General features: G+C 40.9%; 1 protein-coding gene across 9 annotated transcripts in view; it reads left to right on the top strand.

Annotated features, from left to right (window-relative positions):
* UNC5D (unc-5 netrin receptor D) overlaps positions 1 to 22,016 on the top strand; it is a 534,099-nt gene that overhangs the window by 301,868 nt on the left and 210,215 nt on the right. For all 9 annotated transcript variants that reach the window (XM_072763531.1, XM_072763538.1, XM_072763536.1 and 6 more), the window contains exons 2-3: positions 6,087 to 6,305; positions 19,954 to 20,097. In XM_072763531.1, coding sequence (XP_072619632.1) covers positions 6,087 to 6,305; positions 19,954 to 20,097 — 363 coding nt within the window. The remainder of the gene's footprint in view (positions 1 to 6,086; positions 6,306 to 19,953; positions 20,098 to 22,016) is intronic.

The following is a 22,016-nucleotide window of genomic DNA, read 5'->3' as shown; positions in this document are numbered from 1 at the left end:
TATCCCCTGTCTAATTAAATAACCATATGGAGACAAGCCACATTTCTGTAAACAAAAGCAAAGAACCTAGCTCTATTGTATTGTCTTAGATTATGTAACTTGGTTTCCCTCGTATGGCTTTCTGCTCTGATTTGTATATTGCTGTGGCCCAATATGCTCACAGACATCGAGTGGAATTTAAAGAGCTATTTCTAAGGTGCCTTGCTTCATTTAAATACTGCAGTGAGAGGAGCTCTGGAATACTGTGAAATCTCTTATGGTTAATAACTGCTTGCCTATTAAAGGCAATGGTTTTGGGATCTAGCCAACAGGAAATCCATTGTGTATTATCATACTGCATTGCAGGACAGCCATGTGCCTGGTTTATGGTATAAGCAGTTGCTATGTGTTTATTGAATAAATAAATGCTTCACAGCATGTTTTCATGGGTTTTGACCTAACGAAATTATACTAACATATATATGGGTAGAAAATAGCAAAAACATGTTACAAGCAACAGTTCATATCATGCGGGCTCTGGGCTGAACATAAGAGTCATAATCACAAAATTAAAATACAAATATTAGGATAATAAGCTTGGGAATGGAAGTCATAGAGATCATAATTATAAATATCTTTGTTTTGTTTGCTGTTTATCTAGGCACTGGTGTTGGTGGTGGTAGTGGTGGCACATTGTATTTCTGTGACATTTGGAGAATACTGTGTATTTTTTCCATACTTTATCTTACTTTAATGTCATAAACCACTAATAAATTTTAATCGCTCATTGTTTTTAATGAGAAAATTGGAACCTTGTAGTTAAGTTACTCATAGAAGTTCACAGAGGTAACCTAGAGTTTAAGTCAGATTATTTGTTTCTAAAGTTCTTCTCTTTTACCAGATACAGTCTTTATGGCAGGATTATTGGTTGGACATTGAAACAAATACAGATATTTTGTACCAGTGAGAATACAGCATACTTTGGAGATAGAAAAGGGGAAAAAAATGAAGAAGAAATGTGTTTCAAAGTACTCTTGGGGAAAAAAAAAAGTATGAATATAATTTAGAATTTCGTAAAGCCTGTTAAAGTTCAACTTTATTGATACTCTAACCCTGTGCAATGCCAGCATACTTTGTGGTAGCCCAGGGTGTATGAATCCCAGTTTGGAATGACTCTGGCCTCCACTGTGCCCAATCCTGTTACAGATTTAATAGATCAATGTGTAGAATAGTGGCAGTGTTGTATGGTTAAACATGATAACATGGCATTGCCCTGGCCCCAGTCTCTTTCTTGCTGAGGTTCACTGTCTCCTGTAATAATCCTTGTTATTTTCTGAAATATTTATTTAGTCATTTTGAGAGAGAGAGAATGATTATGTGTCCACACACACAGAGGGGAGGGCAGAGGGAGAGGGAGAGAAGCTTAAGCAGACTCCCCACTCACCATGGAGTCCAACATGGGGCTCAATCTCATGACCCTGAGATCATGACTTGAGCTGAAATCAAGAGTCAGACGCTTAATTAACTACACCACTCAGGCACCCCTACTCCATGTTATTTTAATTGGAGTTTCAGTAGTTAGTTTCATCCCTAAGCAAGAATATTTGTTTCCAAACGAAATAATGAAAAAGCTTTCTCATTACTCTCAAACACTTATTCTTCAACTTCTTTGTTTTCTGACTTGAGTGAGGATACCTAGTCATTTGATCATAATTAGTTGAATACCTGCTGTGCTGTTCTCTCAAAAATATTTTTTTCTCAAGACCTTGTCTAGAATATGTCCATAATACACCCTTTCTGACCTTTCTAGTCTGCTAACAGGATAACTGTGTGAATGATCTTTAAGATGAATATTACACTTAACGTAGGCTCTCAGGTACTACATGGATAATAAACAATTTTATAACTTCTTTGGTTTTATGAACTGCATGCTACTGCCATAAGACGCTCACTAAATTATCATGCCAGACTTCTAAGGGTCCATTCATCTGAACTAAAATTAAATTGTGAGGTGATTGGAGTCTGAGACCTGTGTTCAAATTCTGGGCGCCATTGACCAACCATATAACCTTAGACAAGGCACACTAACTGAAGCATTTCCTCAGTTGCAAAACAGGGTAGTTACAGTGCCTCCCACAGAGAGTAGGTATGAAGCTTAAGTGACCTAATCCACATAGAAGTTGCATCACCATATTCTGAATCATTCAGTACATGGCAGCTCTTAGTTTTACTCCCTGCTCTCCTAGTTTCCATGCTTTTTTAGATGTCCAAAATTCTGTAGCACTGAGAACATTGGAATTTAATAAAGTGAAGCTTGGAGCTCTGGTTTTGCTTAAGAAGAAAGATCTACTTGTATCAGTTGAGGAATATCTTCTGTAAAACAACAGAAAAATCTGACTGTTAGTAGTTTAAATAAGTAAAGATTTAAAAAAAAATTATCTGGAGGTGGATGCCCCATGGAGTTATTTCAGCCTCTACACTGTCTGCTCCTCTGAGATTTTTCCTCTTGATCTTCCCTAGTTAAGGCAGGAACAAGAAGGAGAAGGGACAGGAACCTACTACCCCTGTTTCTTTTATCAGGAAAATAAAAGCTTCCTCAGAGATTTCTGCTTAGGAATCATTTGCCAGGGGTTGTCATGTGACCTTTCCTACCTGCAAAGAAGTAAACTGAGTCCATGCCTTCTGCAGCCTCTACTGTAAAAGCAGACATGGGAAAAGGCAATTGACCGGGTCGCATAGTCACCAGTGCTCGTCACACTGGGTTTAAAACTTTTCTTTGAATTAGAAAGCAGTGGCGTGTGTATTGAGATTATAGGTTCCTTTACCCTGAAGCCCACAAGTGTTCATGCAGGCTTCCATAAAACCTTTTTTTAAGGTAAGTTGCCACCCCCTCCCACCTCCTCCAAAGAGCAGTATCCATTGGCAACTTCTAAGCCCCTGAAAAGTACCCACATCACTTCTTTTCTTTCTGCCACATTCCTTTTGCTTAAATGGAGGCAGGTGACTCTGGGCCTTGCTGGTTAAGGGAGGGATATTTTCCTGGAGGTCTGCCTGCCGGGAGATCCCAGCCTTCTTGTCGCACAGAAGCCATCTGGAGAGCTGGGCATTACTGTAGTACAAATTTGATCCTGAGCCCAGTGAGGAACGTAGGGGAGAGGAAGTGGGCCTAGGGGAGGGTGATAGTAAACACCACTCCCAACATTTCACTATACAAAGCAAAAAACCTGGGCACCTGGGTAGCTCAGTGGTTGAGTGTCTGCCTTTGGCTCAGGTCATGATCCGGGGATCCTGGGATCAGTCCTGCATCGGGCTCCTTGCAAGGAGCCTGCTTTTCCCTCTGCCTGTGTCTCTGCCTCTCTGTGTGTCTCTCATGAATAAATAAATAAAAACTTAAAAACGGAAAAACAAAAAAAAAAAGCAAATAAAGAAAATCATTTATTTAATTTCATTGTTGGAAGGATACAAATAAATGGTGATATGTATGCAAATATACCTATGATCTCACCTTCCAACTGCCACCCTTGATAAATTGACATTTTCCTTTGTTCCTTCTTTCATGGATCCTGGCCCTTTCCCTAGACATACATGACTTTGACATGGCTTCAGTAATAATTACGATGTAATGTTACAATTTGCCTTTGCCCCCCCGCCCCGAACATTAAGATTGATTGATTCTTAATGGAGGTCCTTGAGATAGCAGGACACTTACCTACATACTTTTCTATTCTACTCTCCTGTTTTGTTTCAGGTGAAAGCTAAACTTCTTACTTTGTTTAAAGGGTATTTATTAAAATAGCAGGATGGTAGCTTAATTGCTTTTAGATCTCTGTTTTGTGAATTGGATGGTTTAAACTTGATTAATGATGTAGTGCCTTTGACAGTTTATTTATTCTGAATAAAGTGGCCTTACTGTTTATTTAGAATTAGTTGTTTATGATTCACCCTGCCTCATTTTAGTAGTTACTTTGGACATTCGTGCATTGTTACTAGTTAAGCAAAAGGCATCATCCAAAATGTATGCCTGGGGCTGTTCATTCAGGCTGTCACCATAAGGTTTGGGTATTCTTTATCAAGTGACCCTTTTCTGCAGCAATGAATTACTTTGGACAGAACTCAAGCCCGTGATGAGAGTGTGAGCTGTTTGATGTCCATATAAAATCTTTTAATACCTTTGTCATTTCCTCTAATGCATGGATTTGCAAAAGCCTGAGGGGACTTAGTATTTATTGAAGATGGAAATTGGCATGAGCAGTCAGTAACAAAATGAATTAATATATGATCTATTTTATGAAGTCCATTGTCAATGTAATTTAAAACATTAAAAAAAAACACAATAAACCTCTCAGATACTGTCCTGAAACCCTTCTTATGCCATATGGCATATACACAATTTATTTTGAGTGACTGTATTGTACTTTTATGACATAAATTGTTTCTTCTCTTGCTCTTTAGGGCATTTGCTTTAGGATGAATTTTTGGTACTTCCAGTAACTTACACATGATCTGGCTTTTCTATTACAAATGCATTTTAAAGCTTACAGTATCTTAAACTCTTTGCTGTGTGAGGTTTTATCCTTCCTTACGTTGATGTATTTAGTGGGAAAAAATAGTTTGGAGATTCAGACTCTTGTTTTATGTAATTCATTGCGGTGGTACAAGTGGTGCTTGTGTGTTTCCACTGACAAGGCATGTTTTTCATAACTCACTGTCTTTCATTTCCTTCCTTACACAAAAATAGAATTATAGGCTGTTATACCTTTTATGCCCTAGTCCCTCTCTTTCTATTTGCATTGGAGAATGCCCCAAGTCTTAAAATATTACCCCCTACTACTGTGACTTGTTTACCTTGGACGGTGCTTCCTTGATGCATGTTGTGGACCTAAGTGTGAATCATAAGAGGCTCTTGTTCCAAACTATGCTGAAGGCGCATAGAGAGAGGCCAGTCTACATCACAGGATGCACCCTGTCACCGAGGCTTGCCCCTGCTCCTGATGAACTGGGTTGTTCATCCAGTGCCCTAGCTGGGTCCCTTTCCCCCAGCTTTCTCCTGGAGACTGGTTTGCTTTGCATGTGAATAACCCTTTCCAGGGCATTTGTTGATCTCCCTGTGAAATTCTTGCCCTCTTTGTTCTTTCTTTGGAGTGGCCATGGAAGGCATACCTGTTGCTCCTGGGCACTTCCACCATACTGGCACTTCCCATTCAGATCTTGCTCCCCGTGACTTTGTGGTAGTTTCCCAGGACTTACGTCCTTGCTTAGTGTAGTGAAGAGGTAGTGAAGTGAAGTCTTGGCTTCTGCCTTTCCCTTTTTATTTTGCTTCTCTCTACTCATCAACTCCCTAAATTTAGGGGAGAATCGTGGCCATTTTTTTTTATCTTTGAAGATACATAATTATAGGTCCAAAAGTAAAAAGCTCATGGCTATTTTAGTGGTTCATTTCAGTTTGTAGCCTTGAAAGAGATTCACAGTATATTGAGGGGAGGGTTGGGGGCAGAGAATATAGCCATGGTCAAGTGGAACGAATGTGCATTCCTTTTAAAAGGTTCAGTAAGTTGGTGAGGTTTTGAAGAAAACTGTTGAATACCAGCCAATCTCCAGTTTCATAGGTAGAGAAGGCAGACAATTTGGGATTTTTTTCACATGTCTTAAGACTGAACATCCTCCGACAACATTGGCATTATCCATGCTCATTTATGGGAGAACAAAAGCTATTTCCACCATTATTTCAAAGTTTGGAGGCAGCTCGGAGGCCTTCATTGGACACCTTGAGGTAAACCACTCGCCAGATGGAATTGAAGCTTCAGCTTCTCATCCACCAGATGTTGTCTCTGTTTTTTCAGCAAAGACTTGCAGACTCAGAACTGCAATTTTGAGGAAATTTCCTATTCATTATTTTCCCTTGTCTGGTGACCCTGAAGTGGTGTCCAGCTCGAGGCACCATATTATACTAGTTTAGTCCTCCAGAAGAGAATTCATGTGCACAGGCCTTCACAAGTGTGCTGTATTGATATGATGCAGTGTTTTCCAGCACAGATTCCTAAAGCCCACATCCTGACACATGTACTATTGATATAGGCAGCATGCTAATGGCCTCTTCGATTTTGCAGGAACTGACAATGGCGAAGTCCTACCTGAGTCCATCCCCTCAGCTCCTGGGACCCTGCCTCATTTCATAGAAGAGCCAGACGATGCTTACATCATCAAGAGCAACCCCATTGCACTGAGGTGCAAAGCAAGGCCGGCCATGCAGATATTCTTCAAATGCAATGGCGAGTGGGTCCATCAAAATGAACATGTCTCTGAGGAGAGTCTGGATGAGAGTTCAGGTAAGAATGTGAAGCAATTCTTAGATCCTCACATAGTGGCTCCTTAGATCCTCATGTTGTCTCTGGCTGAGAAAAGCTATGGGGGCCACCCACCAGTGCTTTATTTGAATAAGGTCCTATTGACATCATCCAGGAATACAAGGTGCTTAAATGACTCCACAGCAACTTTGCTAGTTGACTCTAGGAGAGTAAAGGGGCATTTTATTTCCCTCCTCTATATAACTTTAGCACCCAATTTTGTATGGAAGCTAATATTCTCACTGGAAATAAGATCTGCCAGTCATTGCTTTCATATTCTCAGTTCTAAATATTTTGGAAGGCAGATCTTTCACCAAACAAACACCTTTTTTTCAGCAGCATAATTTCAGTTTCTTTAAACTTTCCTCCTAGATCATTCTCCATGGTTGAGGGTTTCTGAATCTTCTTTAGGTTGTTTTGATTTACTGTGTGATGACAGAGCCCAAATTTGAGTGCTAAAATGAATGGTATCTCCAGTATGAAAGAATTTAGGGGCTGTCTTTATTAATTTGACTAACTTGGCCTATGGGGATGATGAGAATAATGATCATACTGGCTAGTGTTTATTGAGCACTTACTATGTACCAGGTCTTATCTAAGCATTTGACAGACCTTTTCTTACTGTCTTTCCAACAGCCCTCTGGGATAAATCATACTGTCATTACCTTCTTTCTTATAGATAAGGAAACTGAGACTCAGAGACACTAAGTAAACTACAAGTTTGTGCTGAATCTGAAAGCAAGATTATTTGACTTCAAACTTGCAAAATTTAAGGGTGCCTGGGTGGTTCAGTTAAGTGTTTGACTTTTGATTTCAGCTCAGGTCATGATCTCAGGCTCTTGAATTGAGCCCCATGCTCAGTGCTTCCTCCTCCCCCTGCTTGTGCATGCTTGCTTACTTGCTCTCCCTAAAATAAATAATACATCTTAAAAAACTTGCGAAATTTGTAACTTGTTAAATTTTAGTGTGTAACAGAAACAGCATATGCTTTTGAACTTTGGCTCCTCAGACCACCTGAAAATTTAGCCTCACCCTAAAACAAATCTGTTCTCACTATAGATTTTTGCTCTTACTTTCCCAACTCACTCTCTAGATAACAGATTTTGAATAAGTCAGAAAGCCTGAGTATAATTAGGAGTTTCAAGTCAGCTTAATGTATTAACTCTATACCACTGCTACTCAATGCGAAAGGCCTTATATAGTGTCCAAAGAATGCAAAGACACAGTGATCTCTGGGACTTTACACCTACTGATATGGAGAAGTCCAGTATACCCATAGATGTACTTATCCTATGGAGCATTAAAAAAAGAAAAAAAAAAAGCTTATGACCAATTAGGATTATCAGAAAAGGCGTGGAAGCAATAGCATTTGTTTCTGTTTTTTTTTTTTTTTAAGGTTTTATTTACTTATTCATAGAGACACAGAGAGAGGGAGAGAGGAGGGCAGAAGCAGGCTACATGCAGGGAGTCCGATGTGGGACTCGATCCCGGGTCTCCAAGGATCACACCCCGGGCTGCAAGTGGCACTAAACCACTGCGCCACTGGGGCTGCCCAAGAAATGGCATTTGAAAGGAATATTGATGATTCCTTAATTCAAAGTAAGTGAGTGAATTAATTTATTAGTTCTATACTAAATAGGAGAGAGAGAGAGAGAGAGAGAGAGAGAGAGAGAGAGATCTGTGGCCTGGAGGTCAACATTAGCAATGAAGGAAAGCTTAGTGGGTGGCTCAGTGGTTGACCATCTGCCTTCAGCTCAGGTTGTGATCCCAGGGTCCTGGGATCGAGCTCCGCATCAGGCCCTGCACAGGGAGCCTACTTCTCCCTCTGCTTTTGTCTCTGCTTCTCTGTGTGTGTGTCTCTCATGAATAAATAAATAAAATCTTTTAAAAAGAAAGTAAGGAGTCTGATTTGGTTGAAATAGAAAATGGATGTGGAAACTGGCCAATTTAGTTCAATCAAGGTCTTAAAAGGCCTCACTTATAAGTGAGCAGTTCCTTACTTAATTTCACAAATATGGGCAGGGTGGGATTGATTATATTGACATGGGAATGCAGTGGCTGGAGCTCTGCTTTTAAGATGGAATCTGGCACAGGTGTTTAAAATGGTAAGAAGAAACAAGAATGGATGAGTTAGGAGACTTAGATATTTCAATTGAGTTGAAAGAAAAGTCTGGCCTCCAGAGTGGTAGCCACAGAAATAAGAACTAGATTTCTGGTGTGAGAAGCACTTTAACCAATCAGACTTATTAGCTGGTGCAATGAATGAATGAAGAAGATGGAGGAATAACAGTCTCAACAGAAGCAGAAGGGGAGGATGCTATTGATGTAAATATATTAGCAAGGAGAGAAGGCTGAGATCTTTGGACAAGCTGAATTTGAAATATTTGTGGGATATAATGAAGAGATGTAGATATGGAGCTTATAGAGTTCAGAGATAGAAGAGTCAATTTGGTCGTCATCAAGAAAGGATGAAACCCTGGAGACAAACGAGTTGTCAAGATAGAATGGGCAACCTAAAAAGAGAATGGATCCAGAATGCTACTTCCTTGGGAGTCGGTAGGGGGAATATCACCAGCCAACAAAGAAGCATGCAGGGTGAGAGAGTATGCTTTGCTCCAAAGCAAAAAGTGAAACTTTTTCCAAAAGATCTTCAGGTGATGCTGTTACTGCCTGGGAATCAATAAAGAAGGCAAAGAACTAAACATATATAAACAGTGCTAAGCATCATACAGTTCTGAACTCATCTGGGATTGCATAACTTCAAAAGGTAGAAAAACACCTGAAACCTTATCACAATTCCCTCTTGCAGTTTGGACCTGGTATAAAGAAGGAAAAAAAAAAAAAAGTGCCTATTTTAGAGATGTTGTTCTGCAGACCAAAAGCATACTTATAATCCTGCAATTTAAATGTGAGAACTGGAAGGGACCTTAGTAATAATCTAACAGCCCTATTTTATGCAATAAAAATCTTAAATTCCAAGAGCTACAACTAGTTTATGGCATAGCTATTTCTAGATCTCCTGGGGCACCTGGCTGGCTCAGTCAGTAGAGTGTGCAACTCTTGATCTTGGGGTTGTGAGTTTGAGCCCCAAATTGGATGTAGAGATTACTTAAAAATAAAATCTTAGAAAAATAGAACTCAGGTCTCCTGCTTTCTACTTCAGATATAAGTCCGTCCAGACTATAAGCCACATTTACATACAGTTTCCTGTTCTCCTGTGTAGTCAGAATATTGACAAATTCCCTTACTGACATGAAGATGGGTTTCAGCACATGGCTTCTCATTTTCATCATGTGCCTGTATTTCTGCTTCCCAAGTGTATAATCCCATAGTTATTCCATTGGGATTTCTCTATCCCTCAGCACTTTGTGAAGGCCATCTTTGTGAAGGCTAATCCTTTATTCTAAGTCATGTGTCTGGTGCTGTTAGGCAAGAATTTATACCAACTGAAAACAGACATTTCTAGGATTGCAGGTATAATGTCCTTCTTAAAGGATTTGGCATAATCAAGGCAAAAGTGGAAGACAAATCAAATCTTGGTGTCAGCAAAGTTTCTTCTTTTATGCTCCCAGGATTCAGATGTTAAATATTTCTTGCATTGAGATAGACTGAGTCACAGAGTAGCCCCATTTACCTTGGTGGGAAAACTTCAAAGGAGGTCTTTGAAATCTGGGAAAGAACAACAAAGGGAATAGCATTTGCCATGTGAGCAAAAGCCTGTAGAACAATGGGAGACTATGAAAGGCTTATATGTCTTATATTCAATTAGTCCAGCTGGAAAGGACTCAAGTTCCAGAGGCTCAGTGAGGCTCTGTGTTTTATTGTCAGATGTTTCTGGCCTAGATTTTGTCCCGTAACGAACTCAAAATAGCAGAATCCCATTGGGTAAACTCCAAATGAAAGCTAGAAAGAACATTGAAAAATGGCCAGGCATTTTTTTATACCACTCCTAGAAAATCCTATATCCATTCTCATCGAAGGACCTCTCGATAAGTATTGCAATCCAATTTAACACTGCACCCTCTTGTAATTTTGCAATGTTCTGTTTTGCTATTGCTTCCCCCTTTTAATTCCTCTAGCATTGCTAGGCAACTCTATGTCTTGGAGATAGCAGCGCTGATTACATTATCTGTTTCCATGTAAAAGTTGCCCCTCTCCACTTGAAAAAAAAAAAAAAAGGAAAAAGAAAAAAGACCAATAGAAGTCACAAATTTCAAAGGAACTGGGAAGAATAAGGATTCATAAATGACAAAACCTGAAGAGATTATATACCAATTTTTTGTTGAGAAAGAATTTAAATTTTAGCAGCTACCTCTTTGAAAAGAATTTAATAAGCACAACCTTTTCTTCCAAGTCATTTTGATTGAATCAATAGGAAAAAAAAATGTTTCGCCCTAAACAGTTTTCTTCTGTACTTAATGAAAATCACTGTCTACTGCACACTGCAATTATGTTTCCTAAGGTCTGTATTAATAGAGAAATAGTGGAAAGTGGAGCAAGATGAGTGGAGATGGTGTATGCCAAACCAATACATCAGTGCAATTAAGGTTGGAAACAAAATGGCCTTCAGTATTGAAAAATAGATGCATTACTTCCCTTGGGGTCTTCAATACTGAGCTTGAGCACAGGGCTTGACTACCTTTACAGACTTAATGGCTTTTGATTGGGTTTGCAAAGTAACTCCTGCCAGTCCAGTAGGAGCAAAGGATGCCAAGAAGCCAAAGACAGTAAGACCACATTTGAGCAGAGGTAGAGAATTGCCCGTGTTTTTTTGAGAAGTTGGTAGTAACTCCTTATATATCTTTGGCCAACACAATCTCGATGTCAGCCCTCCAAGAGAATTTTGATATTATTTTTGCTTAATGTTTTCTTCCTTCAAAGTACTAATGGGAAATGTATAAGACTTGGGAGTGTTTGGAGTAGACACAGAATCTTTTTTATTTTCCAAATTGGAAGCAATAAGTCTTTGCAGTTGTTAAAGGCTGCAAACTGCCTTTGGTCTTTCTGGTAATTTGGCCCCGTCATCTAAGAGTTCAAATAAGAAGAAAAAGGATTGTGTGTTTTCACGCAATTTAGCTTGGAAAACCCAGAGCTAGAGTTCTTTCCTGCAAAAGGCACAATTTATTTGACATGAGTTACTGTGTTTGCACAGACATGGCTATACCTCTTAGTAATGTACACTTTCGGTTCTGTGCACAAGCCAACGGGTCCTCTTTCATTTGTTCTGCCTCATTTCATTTGGAAATATGGGAACTCTTCTTCCTGGGGTTTTTCCTCTGTTAACATCTGGAGTGGAGAGGTAATCCCAACTCGTGAATCGCGCCCCTGAGAAAACAGGCAGAGTGCTCAGTACCGGAGAAATTAAGAGATTTAATATAACAGGAAGGCACACACATGCACACACACACACACACACACACAGAGGGGAAAAAAAAAAAACAAGAACGAGCAAAACCCATCCTTGGCAATTAAGATAAAGTAGCCTGTGGGAAGCTTGAGTTATCAATAAGCTAAACCGCTTTTTTTATTGTTCAATAAAAACAGGAGTTCCCTTAACAACGCTCCATGGCTCTTATCTTACTCTACCTTGGAGATATTGAACTCTAATGAGTGAAATAATGTATATTCCAATGCGTTATGGGAAAAGTTTCAACTCTGGTAAACTAATATTTTTCTTCTTAAAGAATATCATTTCAAGGCTTTCAATTGTGTGTGATTTCCTTTTTAAACAACTGGAGTCCCTCTCTGGGGATAAAAGGTTAATGGATTGTGTTGAGAAAAGGGAGAAGAGTAGAAATAAAAATGTATTAAATCTTTAAAGTTTGTATCTAAGAACTTTGCTGTGCTAGTGATGGGGATTTGAATATAGTTTCTTCCAGAAAACCATTAATTTGAAGTTACCTTCAATGACTCACAAATCACCAAGGTACATTTGGGAAACATATTTTAGTCCACATAACACAGAAATGATCAATCTCTCAGGTGTTCCATTGACAGTCTGTGGGTTTAAAACTTACTTTCAAAGAAATGTTCTTCCATCCCACCCCAGATTTCATCTTGTTCATCAGTCTGCTACTCAGAGAGGACTGACCTATTCTTAAAAGGTTTCCAGGAAAATATTATGAATCTTTCCATAAACTTGTGACAGAGTATGAAGACTTTGTTTCTCGTGTCCAGTTTAATCCTAGCTACAAAAAATTGGAGACCATTTATACTCACTCCAGCCTTAGCGGAGATAGATAGCTGCTCACCGTTTCTGTAATTTTTAATAACCCCTCCTGATAGGCACCAGTGATCTGTTGTGAACACTAAATTCTTTACCAGTGCTTTTGGACTTTTTCCATTTTTTCTATTCATACAACACTCAGAAGTATTGTTGTTTGAAGTAGGAGTTAGAGGAATCTCAAAGAAACCTTGAAGACAGTGTGGTGATAAAGAGCATAGGTTATCAGTGTTAGATGGTACTGTTTGCAATCTGACTCTCCCTTTATAGACTGTTTCAGGTACACATGTGACCTGGCTTCTTTCTACCTCAGTTTTACCAAGTGTAAAATAGCCATGATTGTATCTGTCACTTGAAACTGCTATTGAGGATTACTCATCTGAGGGCCTGGTGTAGAGCAAGTGCTCAATCAAGGTTAGCCTTCAAAAGGATAAATGTAAAATTGCTTATTATTATTATTTTAATGGAGCATGTGGCTGTTGATTACTCTTCAAAAACAAATAGAAAATTACAAACTTGTATACTTCCAAAAAGACAAAAGAGCTGATATTATTAATAGCCAAGTATTGGTCTTGCTTAGAAGAACTTGCTACTGGCTTGTGATTCTTTTCTTCAAGTTTTATGTTATTCTCCAAGCCAATGGTAGCATTGTGGGTGGTAGAAGTCATATGATATACCCTAACCTCACAGCAGATAATTTGGGTGAGTGCAGGATGGGGAAGTCGCTGACTTGGGTGGCAAGGTTGGAAATCATGACTGTTGCCCACATAGCTGTGAATCTGATGTCTGAGTAAGTCATTCACAGGGTTCTGTCCTTTATGTAACCCTACTGTGTCTACTCCTGGCTCTTGAGTTTCCTTCTCTCTGCTATCAGACAACAATATCAAGTTAATTTGCTTTCCTCTGCCAGACACCTCTGTGCTGATTAATTCTAATCTCTGGTGTGGAGGAAATTGGAGAGCTTGAGTGTATTCTTAGTTTCTGTACTTAACACTGAACTTGTGGTGCTTCTGAGGAATACGTGGAGTGGTTATTATCTAGGGGAAACTAAAGAGTATTCATTAGGCATCGTGCACATTCAAAGGATTATTTTTTTTTTTTGGTCAAAATACATTTTAATCTTGTTGCTAGGATGAAGTGGCAAAAGACATTTAGCCCTAATTAAGCATCTGCCAGTAAAATGAAATATGGTTCTACCTTTTAATTATCTACATTTAACTTACTATTTTCAATAGCATTTTGGCCTGAAGATATCCAAGGTCCCCAAAGAAATGGAGGCACACTTCTGTGAATGGTCCCCTAATATCTCAGACTTTTAAAACTTCAAATATATGTCCAATTTGGGTTGGACATATATTTGAACCTTATTTTAGGGGGCACCTGAGTGGCTCAGCATTTGAGCATCTGCCTTTGGTTCAGGTAGTGATCCCAGGGTACTGGGATTGAGTCCCACATTGGGCTCCTCACGGAGCCTGCTTCTCCCTCTGCAGATGACTCTGCCTCTCTCTCTCTCTCTCTCTCTCTCTCTCTCTCATGAATAAATAAATACAATCTTTGCTTTAGATGTCATTCTTACCAGGTAAGGGGAAGAGGCTTCAAGTCCCTGATGGAATGGCAGCCACCCCCAGAAGCTTTTGTTGCCATGGGGAGGTGGGAAGCTATTCCCATGGGTCCTGTAGCCCTCTGCACTCCTGCCAGGGCAGTTTTCATGCCTTATTGTTGGGGCAGGTTGAGAGGTCTCCCCTCCAACCTAAAAGCTCCTCCAGGGCAAGAATCTGGATCATCTACTTTGTCACCATATCCTCAGCCCCTGGCATAGTGGCAGGCACATATGATGCACTTGGTTATTGTTTTCAAATAACATACATTGCAGATCATGTGACATCTTTGATATATTTCCTATGAGGTGGGACCTGGGGCAAGATGAGAACAGAAACAATACTAATGTGGTGTTAGGATGAAATAGTACATTGCTAAAGGTAAAAGGCTATACACAATGGTATAATGATCAGTAATGATAATAATAATGTTATTCAAAAATGGGGGAGCTTCTCATTGTTGAAGCCTGTCTTCTAGGCTCTAGCCCCAGACTAGGAAGAGGCACATGACAAACATTCCCTTCTAGAAATGGTGGACTCCTTTCCTCCAGCAGAATGGCTTGTTTTCTGTCTTCTCAGGAGACTGTGGAGTATAGAGGGACTCAGAGCCAAATGCAGGCATCAGAGGGGACCAAAACACTGTGATGGTTCCTTAGAGAAGGCTCTTGAATATGAGATGGTGCTTTTCAGGAAAAGTTTGATTTTCCTCTTTTCCTCTTTCAAAGAATTGAGGAAGGTCCTTTGCTACTCGTAAAGCTATGTTGGAAATAGTTCTTTGGAACTTTGTCTTTGGAAAGCAATATCCTCATTCTCTTGGTTAATCCCCAATCTTGGAACATTCCAGTGTGGAACATGAAACACGGGGTTGGTCAAACACTGAGCTAAACTGGGCTGGGAAAGGGGCACTGAGTCTTGGATGACAAAACAGTTCACCAAAACCTAGTTTGCTGGTGTCTGACTTCTGTGTGGTTTTGGGATAGGAATGATGTCTCCAAGGGAGAAAGATGGATCCTTAACCTGCCATCTTGAATCTTGTTATCCAGTCTAGTAAGCCAAGCATCTGGCCACAAAGAACCTCCAAATGATTGAAGGACAGGAGGCTGTGAGGGGTGGCAAGCATGGGAGAGCTGTGTCAAATCCCTCCCCAAGTGCCCATCAGCAGGTATATCTGAGAGCAGGTTGGCAACAGTGACCACGGCAGGATGCTGCCGATAGGCTTTGCAGAAGTGTGATAATGAGCAGTAGATAAAAGACGTGGACAGCTGTTAGACACTGGGCTACAGTTGGCATGGTACTGAATGTTCTATTCTATATTTCCTACAGAACAAGTTAAGACTACGGCTAGAGCCCTTTTATTAAAAGTTGGCCAGGAATAAATGATTTTCCTCCTTTTTCTCTCAACATTTCTTCCCCGCTGTCTTTTGTATTTCTCTTCTTGGAACACTAAAGCATCTACCTTCAATTAGTTGGAAAACTCTGTAACTTTTAGTCTCCCAACAGGATTAGACCTGCTAAGAGTAACTAGTGTTTTCTATCTGATAAATAAGGGGATTACAGCAATAACTGCTGTCAGCATTTTTCTCATTTAAACAAATAAAGCTGACAAATGATGAAGTTCTGTGCTGCTCTGTTATGTTTAGTACATGCAGAGCAATTATTCATCTGCTGGCAACATTAGTCTCCATACAACTCAACCATCCAACAGCGCAGAAAGCTTATTAGCATATCAGTCCCATAGTCATAGTTTTATATCTTGTAAGCCTTCTAGTCCATCACAAAGGCTGATGGTTATAATTTACACACTAATTTAAAGGGCTGGACTCTTCCCGTGCTTATTAGTTCACGAGTTACTGGGTACAGTGCGACCCTTACTTAAGAGAGAGTCATCTTCTGTTTGCCAGGATTTGTGCTCCTCAGTAGCATTTCCTGTGAACAGGTTCCCTGGAGAGATGTGGAAGTGGATAGCCATCTTGTTGGCACTGTTGGATGAACCTCAGTGGAGGGGAGTGGGTGGAGATTCCCTTAAATAGAGCTGCTCCTCGTGGGTGTTTGGCACGCATGCACTTAATATATGTGTATGTGGTGTATATATCAGTAGGCAGAGTTATAAGGGGGACTTTGGAGAGAATATACCATTTAAATATTTTGTATTCAATGGAATTATTTCTTGTTATGGTAGAGATAAGTAAAATAGGTACAAGGTATTCATGGTTCTCCAAGAGTTCTCCTAGAGAGAATGTGTGACAAGACTGAAGACTTGTGGATAGAAGAAGGCCTAATACAGACTGATAGTGATTTTGAGGGAGTGTGGGGGGGTGATGTCTCTTGTGGCCTTTCAAAGAAGCCTGCCATCCTGATTCTACCTGCGGGAAAAACTCACTGTGCTTAGAAATAGTGGGTTTCCACTATTCATTTGGCTTCTCCAGTCCCCTGGGAAAGCCTCTGTGAAAGACGTGTAACTGAGTCATCCTAGCATTGAAATTGTGACTTCAACTTCGTGCTGTCATCTGCAGTTTGTCTAGAGGAGGGGGTAAGATCAGTTAGGACCTTCATGGTGACTGTCCATGGTCCACAGTTAACGCTTCCCAAAAGAAATACGCAGCTGCCTATGTGCCCACAAGTTTAGTTTCTGTATTTGATGCTCTGACGTGGTGGGCTCTTGCTGACACTGCTGTCCTGCCAGAGGGCTGGCTAATTCACAGAGAAAGGGAATCTGTCTGTGAGAGTGCCTTTCATATGCAGATCAATCAATCCAGAGCCCATCCCCCTAGCCACTTATTTTATTAAGCTCTTAGACTCCAGGGCAATATTTTCCTATCCTCACCTCAGGACCGAGTACCTGACAACTAGGGACAGCCATTATGTCCCACTGAAATGATTCAAACCAGTCCATTCTAAACCTGTTTACCCTGCCTCTTCCCGAGGAAACCACAGTAAAGGCTCTTGCCCTCATTTTCCTGTGCCCCTCTGCCTCCTAGCATCCCCCAGGTAGCCCTGCATTGGGTGCTGTGCCTGTTGTTTCTAGGGATTTCTGAGCTTAAATCTTCTTTCTGGACAATTGTTTCCATTTGTTTTGTGTGGTCTTACCATACCTCAGTAAAACAAACCCTGGGTGCCCTTAAAAAACCATGGTGCCTAGATGAAATCATAGCAAGTTTTGATGTTTGGATATGGAAACTTCCTGTTTAATAAGCATCCAAATAGTCCTGAACCATTTTGAGGTGATGTTTGTCTTCATTTCCAACCTAGAGGAAGCTGATAATGTAGATGTTCTAGTAAGATGGAGAAAGAATAAATAGAATAGAATAGCCCTCCCCCAGCTTGAACATATTTCTAGATTTTAAAAAACGTATTTATTGGAAAAAGAGCATGTGAGCACAAGCAGGAGGAGGGGCATACAGACAAGACAAGCAGACCTCTCAAGCTTATAATTGAATGCTTCTCTGAGAGACCCCTGATTCCTAAATAGTGGGCATATTTCTGTCTCAGTAGGTCCCTTCACCCTGTGACAGAGGATGCATTGATTTGGGGTTCTCTCTCTTCCCTTCCACTATTCAAAGTAAATCATCATTTGCCTCAAATCAAAGAGAAAACTATAACAAAAGCCCCCTGCTCTGCAGCCCAGTTCCTTATTTTTGTTTATTTCAACATATTTTTGAATCCCCAGCATGCGTGGCTACACTCCCCATCCCCCGTCTGCTTTTGTCCTAACCATTCTGTTTTGTTTGATTGCTTAATTTTTATTCTCCTGTCTCTTTGACCTGCCAACCCCACCTCCTCCTCACCCCTGTCTTCCCACTCACACTTTATATTTCCTTAAGTGCAAAGATGAAAACACCACCATCCATAAAAACCCCTCTCAGGCTTCTTTTCTGTTCGGTGTAGGACACAGCTTTTGGGACTCTTACATCTCTTCCAGGGAAACAAAGTGTTATTTCCTTCCACAAACAGGGAAACGTAGGTTATCAGCTGTCATCAAAGTGATTTTCTATATGTGGTCCCTCCTAAAAATTGAGAAAGTGTGACTCCAGTTGTGCATGGTGATTTCTGTGGTCATAAAACTCTCTCTCAGGGACACCTGGGTGGCTCAGAGGTTAAGCATCTGCCTTTGACTCAGGTCATGATCCTGGGGTCCTGGGATTGAGTCCCACATCGGGATCCCTGCATAGAGCCTGCTTCTCCCTATGCCTATGTCTCTGCCTCTCTATGTTTCTCATGAATAAATAAATAAAATATTTAAAAAAACATTTCTCATCACATACTATCGATAACATGTTAAGGATTGGTTAGGAGGGACTGTCTCCCAGCCTTGACCAATCCTGCACCTCTGTTCTTTTCATCCTATCAGCACCCAAGACAATCACATTCCACCCTCTCCATCAAAAGCCCCAGGGCTCTTTTGATTACACTGATGGCTCTATCCCATGAATTCCTTTTGAATTTGAAGACAAACGCATAATTATGCATTTAATTTTTCTTTAAATGGCCCCTGTGTTAGGCTTATTTCCATAATTAAGTATAAGCACCTAAAATACAGAGACAGAATTTTAATTTTCGAGAGGGACCTGTACGTGAGGCTGGTTTTGCTCTAAGACCCCAGATCTTCCATTATCAGGCTGTGTAACTGTGGACAGGTGAATTAGTCTCTCCGAGACAGTGCTTTGGTCTGCGTGGTGGGGATGCAATAGTTTCTACTGCATCAGTGTGTTGAGAAAATGTAGTGAGTGAGTAGGCTAAAGGCTGTTCATGATGCTAGGTACGTAAGGGGAATTCAATAGGCATGGCCTCTTTTTCTCCTCCTCTGCCTAGCTCAGAGCAAGGCTCAGCCCAGAACAAGGCCCAGCCCAGAGCAAGGCCCAGCCTCAGCATGTTTGGTGGACGGAGAGAGCAGGCTGACTGTCAGAGCTGCTGTCTGGCTCATGATGATTGAACTGATAGAGCTAGTGAGGAGTGTCCTCTTTTATCCTTGGCACCCTGTGCAAGGTGACTATTCTTCCCAAGGAAAGGAAGGCTGATAGTCCTTGGTCAAAGGTTTGGAAGAAACTCACACTCCCCTGTAAGAAATAACATACTTTCTAACTATTAAGAGGATGCAAAGTAATTAATAATAATAATAAACTACACTAAGAGGTGACTCTCTTAGTTTTATCTTCTTTTGAAGATGTAGCCTTAGCTCCTGTAAGAGCCTCTCCTTTCTCTCCTCCCACACGGCCACTGTTATGGGGCCTTCCCGGGCTCTCTTGTCAGGGGTTTGAGACTTACGTAGTTCAACACGTCTGCACTGCATTTGTTGTCTGAGGCTCCTGAAGCCGAAACTTGGTCCTTCCTTGGTTTCCCTGCCTGTTCACACACGTTCCCTGTTTCCTCTTTCTCCTAAGCCACACTGCTAGACCCTTTGCCCACTGTCAAACCCAGGGACACGGCCATTTAGAGCCACCTGGCATAACATCTCTGGAGTCCATGTGTTGAGACCTCCTTAGCGTCTAGAATCCTAGAAGTTAATTGTGATCCTACATTCCTCATAGGTTTTACACCAAGAATGACAAAGAAAAAGCACTAATCAAGGTACTCTGGAAATTCTGATATTGTATTGGAGCCACATTTGGTTGGTAATACTTGACACTCATTCTTTCCAGCCTACTCAGCTGTTGGAATTTAATTAGCAGCAATGTATTATTGTCAGAGTAATTAAAACCTTGCCTTGATTAAAAACCGAATTGTTTAATTAACAAGAAAAGGTTTGGCTATCCTTAACTTTCTGTTTGAAAAATACAGCAGCCTCAGTGGATTTGCTCTGTCTCCCCATCAGGCTTGAAGGTCCGGGAGGTGTTTATCAACGTTACCAGGCAGCAGGTGGAGGACTTCCACGGGCCAGAGGACTACTGGTGCCAGTGTGTGGCATGGAGCCACCTGGGGACCTCCAAAAGCAGGAAGGCCTCCGTGCGCATAGCTTGTGAGTACATTCTGGGTTGTGGGTCTTGTCCGGTGGGAACACGGGCCAGAGATCAGTGGAGTTGAAGGGGGGCTCTAGATGTGCCAGGTGCTTCTGCAGAATAGAGATTAGAGGACATCGAGCACTATCACAACTATCTCTATCTCTACTAAATTTACTCTTTTAGAGTTGTATTTTGAATGTGCGATAATTTCCTCTGGAGTACAATCAGCAAATCAGTTAGGCTAAGAGATTCTGCAGATTGTCAGAGCGCAGGTGTCTCAACAATGCCCGGAAAATCGGTTCCTGAGAGAAAGAAACCCATGTAAGTGGGTTCTGCTGTTCGTTATCAATGACCAGGTTCAAGGGGCATTGCTGGAAAAAGGTGAGCAGTGATGGTTTACTGCACTTTCCAGCAAATCTGCAAAAATAAGACATTAAAGATTAAGGGATTTTTATAGCCTACTACTAAACCTCTTGCATCTGAATCTTAAAACATGGAAATGGGTTTTAAAACTGCATGTGTTTGACCCGCATGGAACTCCAAAGAAGCAAAAAAAGGAAGGAAAAAAAAAGACACTTGGGGGGAAAAAAAAGAAGCAGGAAATTGCTTTTCAGGAGAGTCCAAGATGTCTTCATCATATTTCAGCATCAGTGCTTTTATCATCTCAAACATATTTAGAAGTACAGAAACTTCCTTTCTCCTTCCTTAAAATGTCTTCATTCCCCTACCCCCATTATCCCATCCCAATGGGTCCCCATAAAACCTCCTTGGTGAGCCCAGGGGTGTAAAAGCTCCTCCAGAAAGAAATTGAGAGAAGGAGGGCAGAGTTGGTTATTGTTGTTTTATTCAAATGCTGCCTTTTGAGAGTGCCATAAAGAATACAGGGCAAGGGGGATTTATTTGAGGACTCAAGGAATTCATAGCAGATGTCGATGGTTTAGGGATTGAGAATAGGAATGAATTGCTATTTGCAGAGACATTTATGTTTCTTGGGAAATGAAATCTTCTTCTCAAAATATGCGTTTCACCTTCACTATACTGGCAATTTGGGAGGCCCTTTCCTGAATGTGGACTGGGCCCTAGTAGACCAAGGAGAAGAGGTCATTTTGTCAGCTGTGCTTTTGATATGAGAGCCATTGGAAACTGTTTCCCCATAGTTATTTAGTTGATTTTAGCCAACAAATACTTTATGACTCAAAGTAGCAGGTCCGCTGAGAGAGGGAGTATGTTGGATTCTACTCTTCCATAACACAGCCAGTTCTGTGATCCCCACATGGCTTCAGTGAGGCTAATCAGGGTATTTGACCCTGGTCAGGGTGAAGCAGATGATGTTACAGGTTCTCTCCCTGAAAAAAAAAAAAAAAAAGAGAGAGAGAGAGAGAGAGAGAGAGAGAGAGGGATTGGCCAAACAGCAGCACAGGGGTTTTCAACATGCCCTCCCTCAGTCTATGGTTTCTCCACATCACTTTTCCTGTTCCTTGCCTTCCTCCGTGTCTCTGAGGCCCATGTGGCCTCTTCTGTAATTTACTATAAATATCATCTCACTAATCTGTCACCTCCAGTCTCTCTCACCTCCATACTTGTCCCCTTAATTTCTGATAGTCACCTGCTTGCTGGAAAGCTCCAGGGGTTTTCCCCTGGCTCACAGAGTTTGGCAAAGAATGGCTCCAACCCACCTTTGTTCATTTTCCATAACCTTTGATCATGTACACTAGATGTTTCCAGGCACTTGACATATCACCCTCACTCCTCACTCTCACTCTCACGCCCCTGATGTAGGCCTTGGCTCCTGGAATTTCATTTTACCATGTATATCACGGTGGTTAAGAAGCCAGGCACTGCATTCCTCTTGGTTTCCAGTTCCACTACTTAGTTTTATGATGGTGCACACGTTATTCATCTCTCTGTGCCTTAATGTCTCCAATGATAAAAGGGT

Source organism: Vulpes vulpes, chromosome 7, assembly GCF_048418805.1.
Source record: "Vulpes vulpes isolate BD-2025 chromosome 7, VulVul3, whole genome shotgun sequence".
NCBI classification, from domain to species: domain Eukaryota; kingdom Metazoa; phylum Chordata; class Mammalia; order Carnivora; family Canidae; genus Vulpes; species Vulpes vulpes.
Note: the sequence above shows the minus strand (reverse complement) of the source record. Positions and strands in the feature narration are given on the sequence as shown.